Consider the following 25,948-nt stretch of genomic DNA (forward strand, 5'->3'; position numbering starts at 1 on the left):
CCAGATGACACCAGAGAGATAGATCCGGTATTGCAATGCATTTGTGAGACGGATCCACATCCGGATCCGTCTACAAATGGTGTCCGTTTGCATACAGATTGCCGACGGAACTGCCTGCCGGAATCCAGCAACGCAAGTGTGAAAGTACCTAATAGTAACTAATAGTTGTGTGACAGTTATGAAGACGCTGGCTACATGAGGATGATTGCATGTGGAAGTCTCAATGACATGGTCCAACATCTACCCACTCTCTGGCCAACCACACAAGAATGTGGAAACTTATTAAAATGTACGCACATCTATATTGCCATCTAACTAGTGGTCCCCATAAGGAACATAGAGGACAGGGCAGTGGTAACCAGGTATCAGACTCCAGGAGTACAAAATAAAGTAAAAGTAGAACATTTCATTCTAGTGTTTTGTCTTTTTATAAAGGTTTTCTACCGTTACTGGTAACTTTTATATACGTTTCTGTTTAATAATCCTGTATATTGGACAACCTGGCTTTTGCCAAGTTTAGTTAAAGCTATCACTTTGTCATATATTGATGATCCATTCAATGGGGTCTGACACACAGCACTACCGCCGATTAGCTATACACTGCCACCTCCGGAACTGGTGTCAGAAAGAACAGCTCCAAAGAAAGTGTAGTGGCCGTGCCAGGTTACTGCAGCTCAGCCCCAATTTAACTGAATGCAATAACCCAGCACCACCACTACACTTTAAATCAGGGATACTCAACCTGCGGCCCTCCAGCTGTTGTAAAACTACAACTCCCACCATGCCCTCTGTAGGCTGATAGCTGTATGCTGTCCGGGAATGCTGGGAGTTGTAGTTTTTCAAAAGCTAGAGGGCCGCAGGTTGAGCATGCCTGCTTTAAATGAACCCCCATGTCAGAAACGGATGACCTATCCTGAGAATAGGTCATCAATATCAGGAGCCTAGAATACACAACTTATCCAAGTATAATTTGAGATTCTCTGAAATATGGCTGAATTTATGAATAGAATAAATAGGATACCCACCTTGCCACTTTACGTTTATCATGCGGATGCAATTTTGCAGCCATATCTGGGTCCACATTTTTCAGCCGTGCATGAAGTTCAAAAGAGTCCAATTTTTCCAATTCAGTTTTCTTGTCAGTTATGACTTTACCTTCAAGGAGAGCTGTCTTTACCATGGGATAAGAACCCTGCAATTTATAAGACACTTAGGGACTCATGCACACGACTGTATGTATTTTGCAGTCCGCAAAAAAACATATCCACAAAAAATATGGATGACGTCCGTGTGTATTCCGTTATTTTGCGGAACTGAACAGCTGGCCCCTAATAGAACAGTCCCATCCATGTCCATAATGCGGACAATAATAGGACATGTTCTATTTTTTGCGGAACAGAAATACGGAAACAGAATGCATACGGAGTAACGTCCATATTTTTTTTTTGCTGACCCACTGAAATGAATGGTTCTGCAAAAAAAAACAACACGGAACGGACACGGAAAGAAAATAAGTTTGTGTGAATGAGCCCTTAGGAGGAGATTTATCAAGGACTGGTGTTTCATGCTGGTCTTTTCAATTTCCTGCCATGCCAGAGGATGCGACTAATTTATGACGAGGTGCAGGCCTTGTCATAAATTAAGCGCATACTCCAGCAGTCTATGCGTCAGAACTAAGTGTACGCAGCTCAGAGATGCCGTAGTGTTCTGTCTTGATTTGTGCTTGAAAACAATAATAAATGTGGCTGCCCCGCTGGCCTGTACATGCCACGCCCCCTTTTCAGAAAGTGGCAAGGGCAGCGCAGAAACGCCACTTGCGATAAAATGTGTTCTGCAAAATACGGAATGCAGAAGGACGTCATACATGTTTTTTTCGGACCGCAAAACGCATACGGTTGAGCCCTTAGTCCAAGAACCAGGAAACAAAAGAGCAAGCAAAAAGTTATGAAAACTTTAGACATGCAAAAAGTGGATATGGTATACAAACCGTGTTAACTAGAACGTTCCATAGTAGTGACTCGATGTAGTAGTTTGTCCCTCCGACCACAATTGGAATTTTCTCTCTTGAAAATATATCTTCAATGTGGATAATTAAGGAGTATAAATGCCACTAGTGGTTACAAGTACATGATCATGTCCGCAAGAAGAAAGGATATCAGGTCCACTACTTTATTTCTGAAGTCAACTACTGTAAAATTTGTGACAAGTGGATCCACGCAGCTGATCATGTGGTGCTTACAGAGTTGCTGTTCCTCAGCTGTAACTTTATTAGTGATGATATCCAAGCCCTGGTATACCTAAAAGAGACATCAAATTATAACCAACCCATACCCACAGCTGTACCCAAAACCTGCCCATCGAGCTGTAAGTAAGGCCAGACAAACACGAGGGAGTTCAATGTGAGAAACTTGCTGCGTGTGGCAGTGCGAGTTCCCGTTCTGACCTCGACTTCTCTGACATGTGATGTATAAAGCCTCATGCAGACGTCCGTGGAATGCGATCCGTTAGATACCGGATTGGCATTGCAGGAGCGTATGGCGTCATTGGTTGCTATGACGCCGTGCACTTCGTGCCGCCGCTGCTGTATAGTAATACACTCGTATAGATCCTACGATCATTCATTAGTCAGACTGCATAGGTTAAACCCAATTTTCCGAAAAATAGCAAGCGCAGTGCAAATGGGCAAAAAGTCAAAAAATTTGATGTAAAAGGGGCTTACGAACAATTTTACAAGTTTTCTACACCAGCCTTGACATTGGCCCAGACTTACTGAAGTGTCTGCGAGATAAATCTGTCTGGCTCCATTCACACAACCGTATTTTTACACACGGCCGTGTGAGTGTACCCTTAAAGAATGTGCACACTTTGGTGCATCTACACTGGTTTCTACACTCCCCCCCCCCCCCCCCCAACAGGGTTGACATGGGGCCCACCCAATAGTTGGTATAAAGTCAGAGTCCCTTCACCAAATAGATCATCCATCCTGAGCCCCTGTGATAAATCTGTTGCAGGTCTAGACAGCTGTTATAAGCTTCCGCCATCTTTGCAATCAGTAAATCTAAGCCATTGTGATATGAGCCCTATGGGAACCTATGTGGAAAAATAGCTGCTTGTTGTTGCAGGTGAATTGAGAAGCTTACAACTGAAAGTCTAATGACAGCATGCAGGGCCCATACAGAGCAGACATAGCACCGCATCTGCAATGCATCATCCACAACCAGCCAGAGACTCTCCGGGGTAGCTTTATCCTACTGGTGGAAAAGAAAACTGGCTTTATTTCCCATAACAACCAATGAGAAAGGTGGAATCTGATTGATAATGGACGGGCATTCAGGCAGTGCCGGATCCAGACAGCTCTCAAACATTAGTTACTCTTCCACCAGTTTGATAACTCTTCCTCCTTGACTTTCCCTATATTGTGGCTCACATTACAGCTTCACTCATTTAGGCCTCTTGCACATGGCCGTTCCGTGCATTGGGGACCACAATTTGCGGTCCCAAAGGCATGGGCAATGGGTCTGTGAACCGTCCGCACCGCAAAAAAATAAAACATGTTCTATTTTATTTGCAGTGCTGAGGCACGGACAGAAACACCACGAAAGCACTCCGTAGTGCTTCCGTGGGGTTCCGTACCTCCGTTCCGCACCGCAGATCCGGACTGCGAACCCATTCAAGTGAATGAGTCCACATCCGTGATACGGGGAGCACACGGCCAGTGCAACGGCGGTGTGCATGAGGCCTTACTCACACTGCAGTAAACAATGAAAACAGGAACTGCCTGGTAGAGAAACCAGAATAAACATGACTCCACGGTTCAGAAACGAGAGGATGTTAATTCATAAAGAAAAGGGAACTGAATTCCAACATGTTAGGGTAAATTCACAAGATTGTCCATTTTGCATCCATGAGTACATCTATTTTCTGTCCGTCTATGTTTTTAACAGCTGTTTGCATCCGATTTTAATGACGGAATAATTTAATTGGCACCACAGTGCCCGGGTAGCGCCCCCCCCAGTGTCTATAATGGACCCCCCCCGGTAGCGCCCCCCAGTGTCTATAATGGACCCCCCCCCGGGTAGCGCCCCCCCAGTGTCTATAATGGACCCCCCCGGTAGCGCCCCCCCAGTGTCTATAAGGACCCCCCCCGGTAGCGCCCCCAGTGTCTATAATGGACCCCCCCGGTAGCGACCCCAGTGTATATAATGGACCCCCCCGTTAGCGCCCCCCAGTGTCTCTATGGACCCCCCTCGGTAGCGCCCCCCAGTGTCTCTAATGGACCCCCCCGGTAGCGCCCCCCAGTGTCTATAATGGACCCCCCCGGTAGCGCCCCCCAGTGTCTATACTGGACCCCCCCGGTAGCGCCCGTCTCTAATGGACCCCCCCGGTAGCAGCCCCCAGTAATGACCCCCCCGGGTAGCGCCCCCAGTGTCTATAATGGACCCCTCGGTAGCGCCCCCCAGTGTCTATTAATGGACCCCCCGGTAGCGCCCCCCAGTTTGTCTATATGGACCACCCCGCGTAGCAGCCCCCCAGTGTCTAATAATGGACCCCCCCCCCGGTAGCGCCCCCCAGTGTCTATAATGACCCCCCGGTAGCGCCCCCAGTGTCTATAATGGACCCCCCCGGTAGCGCCCCCCATGTCTATAATGGACCCCCCCGGTAGCGCCCCCCAGGTCTATAATGGACCCCCCACGGTAGCGCCCCCCAGTGTCTATAATGGACCCCCCCGGTAGCGCCCCCCCAGTGTCTATAATGGACCCCCACGGTAGCGCCCCCCCGTGTCTATAATGGACCCCCCCGGTAGCGCCCCCCAGTGTCTATAATGGACCCCCCCGGTAGCGACCCCAGTGTCTATAATGGACCCCCCCGGTAGCGCCCCCCAGTGTCTATAATGGACCCCCCCCGGTAGCGCCCCCCAGTGTCTATAATGGACCCCCCCGGTAGCGCCCCCCAGTGTCTATAATGGACCCCCCCGGTAGCGCCCCCAGTGTCTATAATGGACCCCCGGTAGCGCCCCCCAGTGTCTATAATGGACCCCCCCCGGTAGCGCCCCCCAGTGTCTATAATGGACCCCCCCGGTAGCGCCCCCCAGTGTCTATAATGGACCCCCCCGGTAGCGCCCCCCAGTGTCTATAATGGACCCCCCCGGTAGCGCCCCCCAGTGTCTATAATGGACCCCCCCGGTAGCGCCCCCCAGTGTCTATAATGGACCCCCCCCGGTAGCGCCCCCCAGTGGTCTATAATGGACCCCCCCGGTAGCGCCCCCCAGTGTCTATAATGGACCCCCCCGGTAGCGCCCCCCAGTGTCTATAATGGACCCCCCGGTAGCGCCCCCCCAGTGTCTATAATGGACCCCCCCCGGTAGCGCCCCCAGTGTCTATAATGGACCCCCCCGGTAGCGCCCCCCAGTGTCTATATGGACCCCCCCGGTAGCGCCCCCCAGTGTCTATAATGGACCCCCCCGGTAGCGCCCCCCAGTGTCTATAATGGACCCCCCGGTAGCGCCCCCCAGTGTCTATAATGGACCCCCCGGTAGCGCCCCCCAGTGTCTATAATGGACCCCCCCGGTAGCGCCCCCCAGTGTCTATAATGGACCCCCCCCGGTAGCGCCCCCCAGTGTCTATAATGGACCCCCCCGGTAGCGCCCCCCAGTGTCTATAATGGACCCCCCCGGTAGCGCCCCCCAGTGTCTATAATGGACCCCCCCGGTAGCGCCCCCCAGTGTCTATAATGGACCCCCCCGGTAGCGCCCCCCAGTGTCTATAATGGACCCCCCCGGTAGCGCCCCCCAGTGTCTATAATGGACCCCCCGGTAGCGCCCCCCAGTGTCTATAATGGACCCCCCCGGTAGGTCGACGGACCCCCCAGTGTCTATAATGGACCCCCCCGGTAGCGCCCCCCAGTGTCTATATGGACCCCCCCGGTAGCGCCCCCCAGTGTCTATAATGGACCCCCCCGGTAGCGCCCCCAGTGTCTATAATGGACCCCCCCGGTAGCGCCCCCCAGTGTCTATAATGGACCCCCCCGGTAGCGCCCCCCAGTGTCTATAATGGACCCCCCGGTAGCGCCCCCCAGTGTCTATAATGGACCCCCCCGGTAGCGCCCCCCAGTGTCTATAATGGACCCCCCCGGTAGCGCCCCCAGTGTCTATAATGGACCCCCCCGGTAGCGCCCCCCAGTGTCTATAATGGACCCCCCCGGTAGCGCCCCCCAGTGTCTATAATGGACCCCCCCGGTAGCGCCCCCCAGTGTCTATAATGGACCCCCCCGGTAGCGCCCCCCAGTGTCTATAATGGACCCCCCCGGTAGCGCCCCCCAGTGTCTATAATGGACCCCCCCGGTAGCGCCCCCCAGTGTCTATAATGGACCCCCCCGGTAGCGCCCCCCAGTGTCTATAATGGACCCCCCCCGGTAGCGCCCCCCAGTGTCTATAATGGACCCCCCCCGGTAGCGCCCCCCAGTGTCTATAATGGGACCCCCCCGGTAGCGCCCCCCAGTGTCTATAATGGACCCCCCCCGGTAGCGCCCCCCAGTGTCTATAATGGACCCCCCCGGTAGCGCCCCCCAGTGTCTATAATGGACCCCCCCGGTAGCGCCCCCCAGTGTCTATAATGGACCCCCCCGGTAGCGCCCCCCAGTGTCTATAATGGAACCCCCAGTAGCGCCCCCAGTGTCTATAATGGGCCATTATAGAGATGCCTACTCTTGTCCGCAAAACAGACAAGAATAGGACATGTCTCATAATTTTTGCGGGGTCACGGAAGGGAGCAACGGATGCGGACAGCACACAGAGTGCTGTCCGCATCTTTTGCGGCCCCATTGAAATGAATGGTTCTGTATATGGACCGTATACGGAATCAAAATATGGTCCGTATAAGGAACCCAAAAAACGTTTGTGTGCATGAGCCCTAAAGGTTATATAGCATCATAAATCAATATAATACTATGTGACCCCGTCAGTTCTGGGAGGTCTAGCCGGGAGCTGCGCTTCGGACACGCAGCATGACACTCGTCTGCGAGGGGCCTTAAATTATAAGTTCCCAAATCGGACCAAGGAAAGTGCGAGATGCACGTGGCTAGTACCCATACTTTGCGGATATGCAGTTTGTGGACTGCAAATACATACGGTGGCAAACACCATGAAATTATTTTTTCTTACAAACCCCAAAATAAAGTAAACTTAAGGGTATGTTCACACAGCAAAATCCACAGAGCAGTTGTTCACTTTTAATGGCACAGACCCACTCACGGTGTAACTCCACTGAATTAAGATGAATTGCAAGTGAACCCCGCCGTGGCTTCACGTGGCGTCTGTCTGCACACCGCTTCAAGAAGAAACCTAACAACAATGGGAGGCCGACAACATGTTCAATTTTTTTGCGGTGCGGAGGCACGGACAGCAACACCATGGAAGCACTCCGTAGTGCTTCCATGGGGTTCCGTGCCTCCGTTCTGCACCGCGGATCCATTCACAATAACTGATGGAAATAAGGGCTAATGCACACAAATGTATTTTCTTTCTGTGTCCATTCCGTTTTTTTTTTTGCAAACCGTATATCGGTCCGCAGGAAAAAAAAAACAGAAGTTACTCCGTGTGCATTCCGTTTGCGTGTGTCCGTATTTTTTCGTTCTGCCAAAAAATAGAACATGTCCTATTATTGTCCGCATTACTGACAATAATACGTTTTTGCGGACTGCAAAATACGGTTGTGTGCATTAGGCCTAAGTGTGAAACAAAAAAATAAATGAAAAAACCCTGTGTGTCACATAAAACATTTTTTAGGTAGTCCAACAAATAAAAAAAGTTACAAACACCAGGTGCACTAAATTACAAAAAAAAAGTGTCTAGTCATTAAAGTGTTAACCAATGAGCGATTTCCCCACTAGCAAAGCCTCATGCGCAAGTCAGTGGAACACGGACTGCGTGATACCGGCCTGGATTTCTTCTGAGTGCAGGAGCGCACAGTGTCATTGATTGCTATGACGCCATGGGCTTCCTGCTGCAGTACAGTAACACTGGTATAGATCATACCAGTGTACTACTGTACTGCGGCGGCAGCAGGAAGTGCACAGCATCATAGCCACCAATGACGCCATGCGCTCCTGCACTCAGAAGAAATCCAGGCCGGTATCATGCGGTCCACGGACGTGTGCATGAGGTTTAAAGCAAAGTGCTTACTAGGTATTACATGGCGCCTGTAACTGGAGGTGGTAATAACCAATGAGCGCCAACCTCTGCAGTGAAGGAAAGCGCCGATTTATGAATAGGAGGCAGGATGGAAGGAAATGTTGCCACTTTTCCAGGTTTTTAACACATTCTTGCAGCATGGCCCCTGAAATACAAGATGCATACTTACCTGCTCCACACCGATCCTCAGTGCTGCCTCCATCTTCTGGTGTTCGCGCTGTTTATATCCGGCTGGCTATGGCCATGGTCACATGCACCTCTCCAGCCAATGACTGGCTTCAGCAGTGACATGCTGCTTGTGGCCACATCACCGCTGAAGCCAGTCATTGGCTGGAGAGGGGCATGTGACCATGGCCATAGCCAGCCGGATGTAAACAGGCTTTTGTGGCGCATGCCGTCATAGGATTCTGTTATGGTCCGTGGTAGCGGAATCCATAACAGGGTTGTTAGAGAACCCGAACCTGTACGCCGAACTTGAAAACACAAGTTCGCTCAACACGGCGTTCACAGGAGCGCCAGTGCCTTCTCAAACGTCTGATCAGCGGGGGTCACGGGTATCGGAACACCACCGATTAGATACTGATGACTAGAGATGAGCGAAGCGAGCTTCAGATGCTACATCTGAAGCCTCTTCGCAAAAAATTTTTTTTATAATACTGTACGGAGATTCGTCTCCGTACAGTATCAGAATATACGGGCTCCGATGAGCTGAAGTAAGTTATTCGCGAAGTCACGTGAGAGATTCGTTGAATAACTTCAGTAATTGATTATTACAGTGAAAAACCAGTTCAAAACTTGGAACTGAACTCGTCTTTGGTTCCCAGTGGTCCCTTGGAACCGAAGCAGAGTTTGGTTCCAAGGATTTTCACTGTAAGGACTCATGCACACGACCGTTGTGTGTTTTGCGGTCCACAAATCGCAGATCCGCAAAACGGCACGGATAGCCATTGATTTAACTGCCTATTCTTGTCCGCAAAACGCGGACAAGAGTATGACAGGTTATATTTTTTTTGCGGAACACAGAACGGAGCAACGGATGCGGACAGCCCACGGAGTGCTGTCCGTATCTTTTGCGGCCCCGTTGAAGTGAAGAGGTCCGCATCCGAGCCGCAGTTTTGGACCAAAACAACAGCCGTGTGCATGAGGCCTAAGAATCAATTAAGTTATTCAAGGAAGTCTCGTGCAACTTTGCGAATAACTGTCTTCGGCTCATCGGAGCCCAAAAGTTCTAATACTGTACGGAGATCAATCTATGTACGGTATTATAACTAATTTTTTAGCTAAGCGACTTTCCAGAGGATAGGTCTTTAGTTTTAAAATCTCAGAAAAACCCTTTAAGGTATCTAGAAACTAGAAGTGCATGGTGTGCTTTTTCTGTTACTTTACAAGCATTTTCCCCAGCTTAAAAAGGTTATGTGAAGGCGGCCAGATATGCCAGCTCTGCAGCACTTAATACTGCTCCATATGAACATGACCTAACAACACAGCACATGGATGGACTGAACCGACACACATAATTGCCAGACGCTGGGCAGTGTGGAGGTCAGTACTTTTTGGAACAGCCATATACCAGACAGATGTTTCTACCGTACACAGCCGTATAAACAGGGAGCCATGTCTCCCCTGGTCCTGTCACCTGCATGGAGTCCGCGCTGATCACTTCCCCTCCGAGTCTCCGGCCCAGCTGAAGCGCCAACTTGGATTTGCCGGTTCCAGTGGCCCCAAGAATAACTACCAGTGGTAAACAACGTTTCACACTGTGCGCCGCCATCTTTCCGTAGCCGCGGCCCGCACACCGCCAAGAACAGGAAGAGGCAGAGACCGTCCCTAGCAACCAGCTTTCCCCCTAGCGACGTTAGATCGACTGCAGAAGATGAGGATTCCTGTACATTATACATCAGGGAATCTGGTGCATGATTGTAGGGAGATTTTATAGTATTTGATACAGGGACTGGGTGCCTAATACTATTCTGCCCGCCAAAAACAACAGAGACATGATAGAACTGACTGAGTCTAACTCACTGGCCAAACTGATGACAGAAAATTACCATTAACAGCAAAAATGACATAAGTCTGTATTCACATTTGCATCAGAGGTTCAATCTGCACGAGCAGTTTTATCAGATATGAGGCAACCACTGCACCAACTCGATGGACCCTATTATATGTCAAAGATGTTCCAACGATGGCTGTTGTACTGTGGATCTGGCATCTCTTCATTATGAGCCAAAGCCACAGCACAAATATTTGGCTGTGTTCACATTATACATTTATATGGAGGAGCAAATTGGCCGGACAAACACCGCTGAATACATGTGAAATGCGTGAACGTAGCCTAAGTGTCCTGGGAGACACTTTTTTTTTTAACGAGAAGAAAAATGTTCTAATATTTCTACAAATTTGGTGCATGTTTTTATGTGACTTTTACCCTGAGAACTGGAGTAAACACATTGAGGGAGATTTATCAAAACTGGTGTAAAAAGGAAACCGGGCAATCAGATTCCAGCTTTCATTTTTCAGAGCACCTTTGGAAAATCAAAGAATCAATCTGATTGGTTGCTAGGGACAACTATGCCTGCTTTCCTTTTTACACCAGTTTTGATAATCTCCCCATTGGAATGACCTGTGGATTTTGCCCTGGAAACGTGGTTTAACCCTTTGCATTGCACAGCATAAATTGACAGGCTGCAAATTTCAAATCCATGCTAGAGGTCAATTTACAATGCAGATTTTTTTTGTTTTTCACAGTGTGTGGATGAGATTTCTCACAATCTCCATCCCCTTTGCTGGTACTGAACAATGGTGAGGATTTGCTGTGCAAAAATCCGTGATGGCATATCTGCTGGGTGTGAGCATGTCCTAATAGCTGTGGGCCACTGTCTTTTCCTGGATTTTTTTAGGTTTCCGTCCAGTGGCGATAATAGCATGGCATAGAGCAGGGATGGCCAACCTGTAGCTGTTGCAAAACTACAAAGGGGTTCTCCGAGATTTTAAATGGCCACCAGTAGGGATGAGTGAATCGACTTCGGATCAAATATCCAAAGTCAATTTGCATAATAATTTGTTTAAATACTGTACCGAGCGAGCTCTCCGTACAGTATTAGAATGTATTGGCTCCTATGAGCCGAAGTTATAAGTTCGCAAAGTCTTGTGAGACTTCGCATAAAAACTTAATAAATCTATTTCTACTGTAAAATAAAACATTTCCCGAAACTCGAGTTTGGGAAATGTTTTTTTTTACAGAAGAAACTAATTTATGAAGTTATTATACTCCGTACAGTATTCAAACGGAGTATTATGCGAATCGACTTTGGATGTTTCATCCGAAATCGATTTGCTCATCCCTAGCCACCAGCAACCTGTACTACAATGTGAGCAGGACTGGTTGCCTCCACTTGGAGAGTTGTCTAGGGGTTGAGGGGCAAGTGCTCACTACACTGCCCTACAATAGAAGATAATGATGTGATACTGCCTATGATATGCCATTATGGCTGAGCAGCCTGACAGGAACGCTCACCAATATGTAGTATATCCAAGTGCCAGAGCATAGTGTAGTGAGATCCCACCCCTCATCCCCCTGGGCAGCTCTGTAAGTGGAGGCACCCAGTCCTTCTCACGTTCTAGGACAGGTTGCTGGTGGCCATTTTAAATCATTCCTAGAGAACCCCTTTAAACTCCCTACACGCCAGCACTCTCAATCTAAGGGCTCATGAACACGGCCGTTGCCCGACCATTCGGTTTCCACAGACGGATGCAGATCCATTCAATTTGAATGGGTCTGTGATCTACAGTACAGACCAAAAGTTTGGACACACCTTCTCATTCAAAGAGTTTTCTTTATTTTCATGACTATGACAGTTGTAGATTCACACTGAAGGCATCAAAACTATGAATTAACACATGTGGAATTATATACATAACAAAAAAGTGTGAAACAACTGAAAATATGTCATATTCTAGGTTCTTCAAAGTAGCCACCTTTTGCTTTGATTACTGCTTTGCACACTCTTGGCATTCTCTTGATGAGCTTCAAGAGGTAGTCACCTGAAATGGTTTTCACTTCACAGGTGTGCCCTGTCAGGTTTAATAAGTGGGATTTCTTGCCTTATAAATGGGGTTGGGACCATCAGTTGCGTTGAGGAGAAGTCAGGTGGATACACAGCTGATAGTCCTACTGAATAGACTGTTAGAATTTGTATTATGGCAAGAAAAAAGCAGATAAGTAAAGAAAAACGAGTGGCCATCATTACTTTAAGAAATGAAGGTCAGTCAGTCCGAAAAATTGGGAAAACTTTGAAAGTAAGGGCTATTTGACCATGAAGGAGAGTGATGGGGTGCTACGCCAGATGACCTGGCCTCCACAGCCACCGGACCTGAACCCAATCGAGATGGTTTGGGGTGAGCTGGACCGCAGAGTGAAGGCAAAAGGGCCAACAAGTGCTAAGCATCTCTGGGAACTCCTTCAAGACTGTTGGAAGACCATTTTAAGGTGACTACCTCTTGAAGCTCATCAAGAGAATGCCAAGAGTGTGCAAAGCAGTAATCAAAGCAAAAGGTGGCTACTTTGAAGAACCTAGAATATGACATATTTTCAGTTGTTTCACACTTTTTTGTTATGTATATAATTCCACATGTGTTAATTCATAGTTTTGATGCCTTCATAGTCATGAAAATAAAGAAAACTCTTTAAATGAGAAGGTGTGTCCAAACTTTTGGTCTGTACTGTATCTGCACTGCAAAAAAATAGAACTTGTTAAATTTTTTTGCGGTGCAGAGGCACAGAGAGAAACCCTCGTGGAAGCACAGTGGGGTTCTGTGCCTCCGTTCCACGTGAATGGGTTTGCATCTGTGATGCGGTGCAAAAATGTCCAGGACCTGTTTTTTGCGGACCCACAGTGCATGAGCCCTAAGGGTGCAGGACAACAGAAAGGGGAGATCACATGATTGTCAGATGAGATATCTTGCCACAGCATTGAAAGTTGGGATCTTTACATCATGTGAGCACTTCTCAGGGGAGTCTCAGCTCACATTGAAAGGGCTAGTAGGTAGTAAGTAATTGGTCTTATGAGGACAGTTTTAAGCTTGTAACTTTTACTGATTGCACAACCCCTTTAAGTTTACACACTTATGGTTCAGTTTCAGTGTACCACTTGGTGTCTTACTGATTGTTCAAGAGGCACATTGGGGAACTTAAAAAGTTGAAAATAAAAATCTATAGGCCAGTGAAACTTTTTTTAATATAGTGGTGGCCTGCTTTGGAAAACAACCTTTGTGGGCTCCCCAATGATGAGCTGCCAATAGGTTGTCCCCAGTGATTACCCTGTTCTTCACAGCAAATGACAGTCTGAAACCAGTGGGATGTCCTTGTGATACTGGATATGGTGGGTTCTCCAAAGAAACAGATGTTCATTAGGCCTCATGAACACAGCCATATCCATACTGCAGTCCGTAGACCTCAAATCTGAAAAATACAGTAGAAATGCCTGCAAAATAGACAAGAATAGGACACTTCTATAATTTACGGAACAACCACATGTATGCAGACAACATCCGTGTGCTTTCTACATTTTTGGCAAACCCATAGAATTGATTGGGTCTGTGTGCAATCCGCAAAAAAATGTGGATCAGACGCGGGCCAAAACAGTCATGTCCTTAATAGCAAACAGATGAAAAGTAGCCAGCTCTCTATGGTTTCCAGGTCTTGGCTGACCTCCCAAGTGCTATGGAAGACCAGCGCTCACAGACTTCTAGAACAGAAATACAAACTTTTCTTGTCCAAAGACATCTGAGACATTAATGGCATGTCTGATAAGTGGCGGCTCCACCTCCAGGACTCCCACTTATTGGTAGCATGGGGTTCCCTGCTCCCCAGTTCACACTGCTCACTCATATCTCTCCATGGTAGTTTATGTGAGATGATGAAACAGCCGAGTGTCTCTTTAATCCCGTAGACCAGGGTTCCCCAACTCCAGTCCTCAGGGCCCACATGCCGGTCAGGATTTAGGAGTATCCCACAGAATGAATACCTGTGGTAAATCCTGATGGATGGACACTAATTATATCAGCTGCCCAATACTAAGGAAATCCTGAAAACATGACCGCCAGGTGGGCCCTGAGGACTGGAGTTGAGGACCACTGCCGTAGCCGACAATAAAAATAGTCACCTCTCCACTTCATCTCCTCCTTTCTGAATTGTCCCTATTCTGCCAATATACAGTCAGGTCCATAAATATTGGGACATTGACACAATTCTAACATTTTTGGCTCTATACACCATCACAATGGATTTGAAATGAAACGAACAAGATGTGCTTTAACTGCAGACTGTCAGCTTTAATTTGAGGGTATTTACATCCAAATCAGGTGAATGGTGTAGGAATAACAACAGTTTGCATATGTGCCTCCCACTTGTTAAGGAACCAAAAGTAATGGGACTGAATAATAATCATAAATCAAACTTTCACTTTTTAATACTTTGTTGCAAAACCTTTGCAGTAAATTACAGCCTGAAGTATGGAACGCATAGACATCACCAGACGCTGGGTTTCATCCCTGGTGATGCTCTGCCAGGCCTCTACTGCAACTGTCTTCAGTTCCTGCTTGTTCTTGGGGTATTTTCCTTTCAGTTTTGTCTTCAGCAGTTTTGTCTTTTGTCTTCAGCAAGTGAAATGCATGCTTAATCGGATTCAGGTCAGGTGATTGACTTGGCCATTGCATAACATTCCACTCCCTTAAAAAACTCTTTGGTTGCTTTTGCAGTATGCTTTGGGTCATTGTCCATCTGCACTGTGAAGCGCCGTCCAATGTGTTCTGAAGCATTTGGCTGAATATAAGCAGATAATATTGCCCGAAACACTTCAGAATTCATCCTGCTGCTTTTGTCAGCAGTCACATCATCAATAAATACAAGAGAACCAGTTCCATTGGCAGCCATACATGCCCACGCCATGACACTACCACCACCTGCTTCACTGATGAGGTGGTATGCTTAGGATCATGAGCAGTTCCTTTCCTTCTCCATACTCTTCTCTTCCCATCACTCTGGTACAAGTTGATCTTGGTCTCATCTGTCCATAGGATGTTGTTCCAGAACTGTGAAGGCTTTTATAGATGTCGTTTGGCAAACTCTAATCTGGCCTTCCTGTTTTTGAGGCTCACCAATGGTTTCCATCTTGTGGTGAACCCTGTATTCACTCTGGTGAAGTCTTCCCTTAAATTGTTGACTTTGACACACATACACCTACCTCCTGGAGAGTGTTCTTGATCTGGCCAGCTGTTGTAAAGGGTGTTTTCTTCACCAGGGAAAGAATTCTTCAGTCTTCCGGGTCTTTTAGCGTTGCTGAGCTCACCGGTGCGTTCCTTCTTTTTAAGAATGTTCCAAACAGTTGTTTTGGCCACGCCTAATGTTTTTGCTATCTCTCTGATGGGTTTGTTTTGTTTTTTCAGCCTAATGATGGCTTGCTTCACTGATAGTGACAGCTCTTTGGATCTCATCTTGAGAGTTGACAGCAACAGATTCCAAATGCAAATAGCACACTTGAAATGAACTATGGACCTTTTATCTGCTCATTGTAATTGGGATAATGAGGGAATAACACACCTGGCCATGGAACAGCTGAGAAGCCAAATGTCCCATTACTTTTGGTCCCTAACAAGTAGGAGGGAAATATACAAACTGTTGTAATTCCTACACCGTTCACCTGATTTGGATTTAAATACCTCAAATTAAAGCTGCCAGTCTGCAGTTAAAGCACATCTTGTTTGTTTCATTTTAAATCCATTGTGGTGGTGTATAGAGCCAAAAATGTTAGAATTGTGTAGATGTCCCAATATTTATGGACCTGGCTGTATGTGGGTCTCAGAGATAGACACACAGTAGTACTTACCTGCTCTCACTCTGTGTGCTACTGTTCCCTCTGACATTTCCATTGTAAGACTATTGCCTTTCTTTTGTAATGTTGTTCTTTATAAACCAATAAATACAAATGAAACAAACGTACATGTGCCCAGCCACACAAAAGCATGTCTATGACCAGATAGTAGGGGGCCACACAGAATGGCATTGTGGGCTGCAGGTTGTGCAACTCTGCTCTAAAACCACTCCAATTTCACATTTCTGACCCACTGGGGATCTTCATCATTTTGAGATGTGCTCTGCTCTAATAGATGAAGGTCCTGAACACAGGACCCCCATCAGAAACTTAGAAATGGCCAATAAGATATTTGTCAATGTGTATTCTGAACCAGATAATTAACATGAAACACAGGAAGGCACATGATAATGCCACACGCTCCTGCAAGTCCAGAACAGAGGATCACGCTCAGCGCGCGATTTCCGGATTTCACACACTCATGTGAAACAGCCCTTAACTACACTGACAACATTAGTAAAGTTTTCACATAAAACATCTCCATGGCCACACTGTCCGTAATCTCAAGCAGATGCATCCCTGTGCATCCACAAAATCCCAGCATGTAGCACTTGCAGATAGCTCTGCTTGATTTTTCCATCAATGTTCAACTGGAGGTGCACTTTTAAAAGTGATAAACTTATACCCATCACAGGAATTTATATATCACTGATCCTAGGAACTGAAGGGGTGGCATCACTGTGCGGTTTTTCCTCCCTGTACTGTAGTGATCCCAGCCACCCACTGTGCAGGGACACGTAGTGTCATCAATCAGCTTCCGTTCCGCAACTGCCATTGAGAGCAGAGGTTGGGAACTAAATTTCAAGGGTGAGTACACAGATTGAGCATTTTTTTTTCCCACAAATAAATCCACGTATCTGCACCAGAGAAATACATTGTAATCCACTTGCGTTACATGCAGATTTTATTTTGGATTTCATCCTGTCAACAGGATGAACCCTATTAAAGCAGGCATATTGCTTGGTTGAGTTGATCCTCTTGAATAAAATTATACCTGTCATGCACACGAACGTATATTCTTTCCGTGTCCATTCAGTTTTTTTTGCGGACCGTATACGGAACCATTTATTTCAATGGGTCCGCAAAAAAACAGAAGTTACTCCGTGTGCATTCTGCTTCCGTATGTTCGTATTTGCTTTCCGTAAAAAATTAGAACATATCCTATTATTGTCCGCATTACAGACTCAGGGGCCAGATGTTCCATTCCGCAAAATATGGGATGCACACGTACATCATCAGTTTTTTTTGCGGATCGCAAAATTCATAGTCGTGTGCATGACGCCTAAAAGTCTATTTTTCGTCAGAATGCAGCAACCGATTTTCACAAGACAAGCATCGTTTTGACCAGCAGAATCAACCCTACCAGGTAGTATACCTTGTTTAAAAGGGTTCACCCTGCTGACAGGTGCTCTTTAAATCTGCAGCAAACTTTTCCACAACAAAAAGGGTAGGGAGGGGATCAGAAAATCTGCGATACTATTTTAATCCATGATAGAAATATATGCAATGTGTGAACTCATCCTAAGGGCTCATGCGCAAGAACATGCTCCGGCCGAGTCTGTTCTGCGGACCACAAATTAAGGTCCACAAGGCACGGGCATAGATCGTATGACCACCGTCTGCGTAAGCAGACCCACACACTTGAATGGGGCCCTCAACCCATATCCAACTGTCCACACCACCAAAAAGTAGTACTTTTTTTGTAGTGCTGAGGCACGGACAGAAAACCCACAGAAGCACTCCCGGGTGCTTCTGTGGGGTTCCGTGCCTCTGTTCCGCACCTTCCGGATTGCGGAAGTGACATGTGCATGAGCCCTAACACAATTTAGGCATTGTAATTACGGCTAAGGTTGGCATTCACTATGGCTCTATTTGGTCAAAAGCACCTAAAAGCAAATAAAGATTTGGAAGGAAAAGTGAACAATGTGGGGAGATTTATCAAAACTGCTCTAAAGGAAAACTGGCTTAGTTGCCCATGGCAACCAATCAGATTCCACTTTTCATTTTTCAGAGATCCTTTGGAAAATGAAAGGAGGAATCTGATTGGTTGCTAGTTTTCCTTTACTCCTGTTTTGATAAACCTCCCCATACATACTCACTGACCTAGAATACTGTATATACAGCACGTGCCAACGCAAACAACCACAGCAAGCTTCCTGAGACATTACACAGGCTTTATGTAACAATCTATTTGTTCTGACCACGTAATAACCTTCTTCCTAAATCCTCTCTCATCCACTCAGGTTGAGGCTGTGCGTGTGGTAGGTTGCCGACTGGTCCTGTATCAGCAGCCCTATAGCAACAAGAACCTAGAAACCGAGCATCATCTGCCATCCAATAGTAACCACGAGCAGTTCTGTCAAATCACAGCGACAGTTGCCATAGGAACAAGGACGAGGAGTGCATTTATAACGCTAGGGACATGATAGGTTTCTAGAGGAATTACGCTGGGTGTGTGAGCAGATTGTGTCTGGTGCAGAACAAAGACAAAGGACACCAAAGGATTCAGCGCGCACAACAGTCTGCACATCAAATGGCACCCTTTATGGTGCTCTCCGCGAGGCTGCTGGAGCCACCCTGTTTTTTATGTGGATTTTCACTTTGATGCAGCAACTAAAACAAGCAGACATGACAGGCAATTCTGTAAAGCCCCAGTTATCTGAAAATCCCATACAAGAAAAGGCTGCAGGCAGTTCCATTTGCAGGGTTCCTATAGTTTAGACTAGAGGATTTGTTACTAGAGCATTTATGACTGCATGGATTACACCATTAGACAGGTTATAAATGTAAGCATTTTCTATAGACTGATCATATGACAGATCACTACTATTCACTATCATATTGCAAACATAGATATGTGCCGCTGGTGCAGTCAAAATAAATGGATAGCAGAAAAAAACAAATCCTCAGGAGCGGACAGGCACATTCACCAAAAAACGCAATACGAACCCCATGTATAAGTGTGCAGGCATACCTCCCAACTTTTTGGACAGTCAAAGAGGGACGCTTATGGTTCACTGTGTGAAAGATTCGTTTTTGCTGCATATCTATACACTTCAGTAGTTTTGTCTTACGAAATAGCACAAAAATAATCTGACTGGAGAAATTTCTAAAATCCCAACTGCATTAAATAATGAAATCATATAAAAGACAGGCTCTAACCAGAGAGACACTTTCTGGCTCAATATTGTGAATGCAATAATGCAAATCTATACCACAGACCAAACAGAGGGACATTGAAGGAGCAAAGAGGGACAGATGGACTTGGGTCAAAAAGAGGGACACTTAGGAGGTCTGCATTGGTGAAGAATCAGTGATTGGTCCATGGGCTATCCATATTTCACAGACACTGCTAGGCTGAAAATGAAATTTCAGGGCATCTCCTAGCATGAAATCCGTGAAAACCATGGACCAAACGTAGATGGCATCCGTGTCTTTCATTTATAATATGCGCAAGAGATCCGCAGTCACGGATAAAATAGAGCATGCTTCCATGGTGTCACAGAAGCATGCTCTATTTTATCCTTGAGTGCGTATCATGCGTGGAAAACCACAGATTGGTGAATACACACAAAGTCAATGGACCATGGTCAGCACAAGCCTGTGGCTCACTGACATGTAATAGAGGCCTAAGTCAATGGGCAAAACCACAACCAGTAGGACAACCTCAGAAAATCTAAAACTATCACTACCGCACAAAAAAAGAAAAGCCTGTGCGTATGATTTTAGTATTTATCAATTTTTCTTTTTGGATAAATTACCCAGAATAACACAAGTAGGTCAGCAACCTACAACATCCTTTTTCCTCTACTAGCAGGGATAGCATTGCACTTTGTCATGCAGAGTGGTCAATTGAGCCACAGCTTCTGCTCAGCAGGACGCACGCACAAACTGCCCCGTTAAGGGGAATCTGGCATTGTTTTAAAGAGAACCTCTGCCGACATGTCTGGTTTAGTAACTACTTGTAATAAGAATTCTGGAGCATACTCACCCATCCTTTGGTTTAATTTTTTTTTAAACTCGTTTTATTGAAACAAGAGTAACAAGGCACATCAGTGGTACAATTGCATAGAGGATACCAAAACATAGTACAGGTCTGGTCACATGTAAAGACAGTGATTATACATCCACAATTAATCAAACGCAGAGAGGGTACATCATTTCAGGGCTTACACAGCAGAGATACCATAGATCGAATAGGGCAGAACAGAAAAAAAAAAAAAAAAAAAGGAAAATTTTTTCAAAACCGATCCTGTCCAGGACCAACTGAGACCGCAGACCCCATTGAGGTTGTTAAGTGCGAGTCACACCACAGTCCCCACACTTTCTGGAACTTATCTGGACACTTTCTATTGACAAATATCACTTTCTCAAAGGGGATCACCTGATTAACCAACCTTTTCCATATCCCCAAAGTCGGGAAATCATCCGCCATCCATTTGAGGGCAATAACCTTACGGGCCAAGAACAGAGATTCACTCAGGAATATCTTGTTATAATGAGTCCAGCCATCATTGTCTAGGATACCCAACAGACACACCTTAGGGCATAGCGGGACAGGACCTAGGCCCAAAGATGAGAGCACACCCAGTACTGCCTGCCAATATGACTTAATGTGAATGCATTCCCACATCATATGCCAAAAATCCGCGTTATTGTGAGAGCACCTCAAACAGTTGGAGTGGGGAAGTCTCCCCATCCTATGCAATCTAGTGGGGGTCAAATAGCTGCGGTGTAGCATAAATAACTGGATCAACCTATTATTGATTGAGGGAGATACCCTAGTTACCGCCTCTAACGCCTCCGACCAATCCTCCGCCGAAAGAAGCGGGATATTCCCTTTCCACCGTGCCTCAGCAAGTATAGGTTGCGCGGACATGTGATTCTCTAGGAGATGGGTGTAGAGCACAGATACTACGCCCCGGGGTCCCTGAGATTTAATAACTCCTATGAGGGGGTAAGAAGATATGGCCCTGTTTCTATCTCTAAATTGCTCCTGCAGAGCATGCCTAATCTGCAGATATTTAAAGAAGTGGGTGCGTGCCAAACCATATTGCTCCTGGATTTGAGAGAATGAGCGTAGGACGCCTCCACTGTACAAATCCCGCAAAGCTACAACACCGGCTTCTGCCCAAGCATGCGTACCTGCAATCCCTTGCAAATGGGGGAATAAGGAGTTATCCCACAGAGGTATGGTGTCGGCCCAGTCTTGATACTGCCTCAATTTAGCATCCCTCCAGACTTGTTGTGCCAACCTGTGTACCGGTAGTAACCGTCTCGACAAGGGGCTAGCCTTCTCCAGCACTGGCCACAAGTTAGATATGTCCAAGTGCTGCTGCAGATAATAATCCATATTTTGCAAGGGCTTCCCATTGACCCACCCAGCCAAAAACTTTAGCTGTCCTGCCAAAAAATACAAATGGAAGTTCGGCAGCGACGCCCCCCCCTGTGTCCTGGGCCGCTGTAATGTGTTCAAGGCAAGTTTGTGCCTGGCTCTGCCCCATAGGAACTGAGTCATTGAGGAGTGGAGCCGGTCCAATAGATTCCGTGGTATAGGGGTGCACGCGTGTCCCAGAATGTACAGCCCTTTAGGCAACAAGACCATTTTGATCAGATTGATCCTGCCCATAACAGACAGCGGGAGGGTTTTCCACACCTTGAACTTCTCAGTGAATATGGCCTCCAGTGGGGCAACATTCCTGGAGTAAGAGTCACCTGGTACTCTGGTAATGATAATCCCCAGATATTTAAAGTGGTCCACCACCCTCAGGTTATGGTGAACTGCAGGCCAATCGGAACGCCATAAAGGCATCAGGGCCGACTTAGCCCAATTAATGTGCAACCCAGAGAAATGGCTGAATTGCTCTATAATCGTGATAGCTCGAGGTAAGGAGGTATCCATGTCACTCATGTATAGTATGAGGTCGTCTGCATACAGACCCACTCTGTCCTCTCTCCCCCCCAAACCAACCCCCTTGAATGATGAGTCAAGGCGGATACGTAAGGCCAGGTGTTCAATGGCAATTGCAAATAAGAGGGGAGAAAGAGGACAACCCTGCCTCGTACCCCTCTGCAATGGGAAGCAAGGGGAGGCCGTGCCATTGACCAAAATACTAGCTCTCGGATTATTGTATAGTATCCGAATCCATTGTAAGAACTTAGGACCGAAGCCAAATCTCCCCAACACCCTCAGCAGGTACGGCCACTCCAGCGAATCGAAGGCCTTGGCTGTATCTAGCGAGGCCATCGCCCATTGTCTCCCCTGGCAGGCTCCAAGTTGGGCTATGATTTGCGCTCTGCGGATGTTACTAGAAGTGGACCTCCCGGGTATGAACCCAGTCTGATCGCAGTGTATTATGCTAGATACCACTTTGTTCAACCTATTGGCCAAGATCTTTGTCAGAATTTTGTAATCCAGATTCAGCAAAGATATCGGCCGATAGGAAGCGCAGTCCGTCGGCTCCTTATCTGGTTTGAGAATCACTACTATGGATGCTTCATATAGGGAGTCCGGAAGTGTACCAAGACGCCACGCTTCCTTTAACATCTCTCTCAGTTGAGGACCAAGGATGTCAACATACCTGGAGTATACCTCCAGAGGCAGCCCGTCAGGACCAGGAGACTTCCCATTTGCCAAACCAGCAATTGCGGCTTGAATCTCCTCCAGAGTTATGTCCTCCTCCAATAGGTTGCTGTCTTCCATTGAGAGTGACGGACAAGAAATCTCATCCAGGTAATGCTCAAGTTCAGTCTCAGAGTAGGACACTCGTGATTGATATAACTCACGATAGAAGTCAGCAAAACACGCCACTATGTCTGACACAGAGTCTTTAATCACTCCATCCAGAGCCTGAATACGCAAAACCGGTGGTGCAGAGGTGTATCTATGCACTATTTGAGCCAGAAGTCTTCCCGCCTTATTTCCTACCTCAAAGGCCTGCTGCCTATAAAAGAATAGCCTGCGACTACTCTTTTCATGCAGATGGACTAAGTACATCCTGCCTTTCAACAGCCAATCCTGCCTATGTGTCTCCGAAGGGTCTGACAGGAACCTAGCTTCAGCTTCCCTAACGCAAGCATTGAGGGAGTCCTCTTGTTTCCTAGTATCCCTCTTGATAAATGAAATCGAAGATTTAAGACATCCCCTCAAATATGCCTTAATTGTTTCCCAAAGAAGGAGAGCATTCGTCTCAGCATCATGCACTCCCAGGAAGACCTGCAATTGGTCCGGTATCCTATCCTGTTCCTTCAATAGGGTCAACCAAAATGGGTGAATTCTCATTTTCAAACGGGAGATCGTTCCCTGTGCAGCATTAAACTGCGCAATCAGGGGCGCATGGTCAGACACATTTTGAGGGCCATAAAAAACGTCAGATAACTCCAAGTAAGCATCAGGGGAACCGAACATGTAGTCTATTCTGGACAAGGCTCCCTGGGAAGGAGTAAAACAGGAGTATTCTATCAGGTCTGGATGCTTCTCCCTCCATAAGTCCAGCCAGCCCACCTCTCCAGCCCAAGCCGCCAGCAAAGTAGGGGGGCTACGAGCCGGCGAGGCCGGGGAAGCATGGAAGCGGTCCTTCCGTGAATCCATGACCATATTAATGTCCCCCACACACAAAAGCCTGGCATGCGGAAATTGAGCTGCAAACAGGAGTGCAGTCTGTAGAATGGTTAGGTCAGCTGGAGGGGGACAGTAAACGCTCAGGATCACAAACGGAGCGCCATTCACATGCGCATAAGCAAACACATATCTACCCTCCGTGTCGCTCACAGTTGTGTGTAGCTCCCATCTAACAGAACGGTTGATTAATAAAGACACGCCCCTGGAGTGAGAGGAACCATATGAATGATAAGCACATTGAACCCACGGTTTCCGCAGCCTAGCGTCAGTATCAGGTGTCAAGTGGGTCTCCTGAAGACTAAGTATGTGAGGAGCATATCGACGGACATGTGTAAAAACAGACAACCTCTTACCCGCATCCCCAAGCCCTCGCACGTTCCAGGACATTAAGGTCAGGGCGGCCATAGCATCCGCACATCACATATCAACACGGATCCACCCTCCCGCTGCAAAGTCGAATAGTCTCCTCCCACCACTTCACCAATCGCACCTCCTCTACTAATTGTACTAAATGGTGTACCACTTAATGCCCAAACTAAGTATACAAACATAAGGCAAAACAAGACATGCCAAGAACAAATAGTGCAGTAACATACATTTCGCCCAGAATGGGAACTTGTTGTCCCCGTGGCAGCAAAGTCAGGGACCCGCATAGTACAAGATGGTAGTAAAACCATGCAGGTATCTGACCAGCCCCCCTAATATTGTATAGCATAATGACACATGACAAGTGACAAAATCAGGCAAAAGCAAAACTCACTCCGGGATGGGTGTCACGAGCGCTGCAAAGTCCAGGACTAGAACATGTCCACAAACGTAAGTATCCACACACCACCCTCAGAGAGCAACAGGATCCGCTGATAAAGTCCCGGAACAGGGAAAAAGCGGGAAACAGAGAGTAGAGGTGTCAGAGCCATACTGCACCTCAAGATGGCGCCACTCTGCGCGATTTCCTTGCGACCCAATCATCCGCTTCTCTAGGGTCAGTAAAGAAAAACGATTTCTCCCCATCCACCACTCTCAGCCTGGCTGGGTACGCCATGGAGTAAGGTAAGTTCATGTCCCGAAGCCTTCTCTTGACAGAGACAAAGGTCGCACGCCTTTTCTGAAGCTCCGCGGAGAAATCTGGAAACAAGGACACTTTGGTGTTCTCATACATGATGGTCTGCTTCTTCCTCGCTTGCGTAAGGATAAGGTCGCGATCCTTCCAATTCAGCATACGTGCCAATAGCGGTCTAGGTGGAGCTCCAGGTGGCGGCGGGCGAGCCGGAACCCTGTGGGCCCTCTCTACTGCGTACGCCATGGAGAAGGCAGCCTCCGGGAAGGTAGATTTAAACCAGGCTTCTAGGAAAGTGGCAGGATCAGGCCCTTCCGAGCGCTCCGGCAGGCCCAAGATGCGCACATTATTTCTCCTGGCCCGGTTCTCCAGGTCATCACACTTTTGCCTCCACAAGGAGACCGAGTCTTCCAGGGCATGAATCTTGGCTGGCATGGGGCGGGTGAGATCCTCCAAGTCAGAGATCCTCTCCTCCGCTCCCTTCACACGCTCCCTGAGCTGCTGGACATCTTGTCTAAGAAGGCCCACATCCACACGCACCTCGTCAATCTTGGTGGTGAGGGAAGTCTGACAGGCCAGAATCGCTGTCAAAAGCTGTTCATATGCCTCCTTCGGCGAGAGCTCTGGGGTATCATGCTCCTCATCAATCGCCTGCTGTGCCGCCTGGCCGCGAGTGTGTTGAGTGCGGGGCGTGCCGGACGTTGCGGCGCCATGCTGGGAGTCTTGGCGCGCATATTCTTTCAGGCGGTCAGCCGCCGCTTGAGCTTTGCTGGGACCCATAATGAAGTTTTGCAGGGTCTCTGTGGGGTCTCGTCGTGTCACCCAACAATTCTGTGAGTATGCAGACTGTGTCAATGCTCAGGATTAGTCAGGATGCTTAGCGGGAGCCGGAGCTCAGATCAGATGCGACCGCTCATGTCGGCAGTTAGCCACGCCCCCCCTTTGGTTTAATTTGATGGACTTAAAGCTAATACGGTTGAAAAAATACACAACTATTCTTAAAACTATGGCTACTTTCACACTGGCAAGTCTGGGTCCACTTGTGAGATCCGTTTCAGGGCTCACAAGCGGCCCAAAACGGATCAGTTCAGCCCCAATGCATTCTGAATGGATAAGAATCCGTTCAGAATGCATCAGTTTGGCTCCGTTCA

At 47.3% G+C, this 25,948-nt stretch overlaps 1 protein-coding gene across 1 annotated transcript in view; it reads right to left on the reverse strand.

The window, feature by feature from the left end:
• TRIT1 (tRNA isopentenyltransferase 1) overlaps positions 1–9,973 on the reverse strand; it is a 15,272-nt gene extending 5,299 nt beyond the window's left edge. Inside the window, exons 1-4 of the mRNA XM_044285625.1 lie at positions 9,825–9,973; positions 2,157–2,297; positions 1,988–2,083; positions 1,022–1,192 (exon numbers count right to left, since the gene is read on the reverse strand). Coding sequence (XP_044141560.1) covers positions 1,022–1,192; positions 1,988–2,083; positions 2,157–2,297; positions 9,825–9,959 — 543 coding nt within the window. The 5' untranslated portion in view covers positions 9,960–9,973. The remainder of the gene's footprint in view (positions 1–1,021; positions 1,193–1,987; positions 2,084–2,156; positions 2,298–9,824) is intronic.
• Between the last annotated feature and the right edge of the window lie 15,975 nt (positions 9,974–25,948).

This window comes from Bufo gargarizans, chromosome 3 (genome assembly GCF_014858855.1).
Source record: "Bufo gargarizans isolate SCDJY-AF-19 chromosome 3, ASM1485885v1, whole genome shotgun sequence".
In the NCBI taxonomy this organism is placed as follows: domain Eukaryota; kingdom Metazoa; phylum Chordata; class Amphibia; order Anura; family Bufonidae; genus Bufo; species Bufo gargarizans.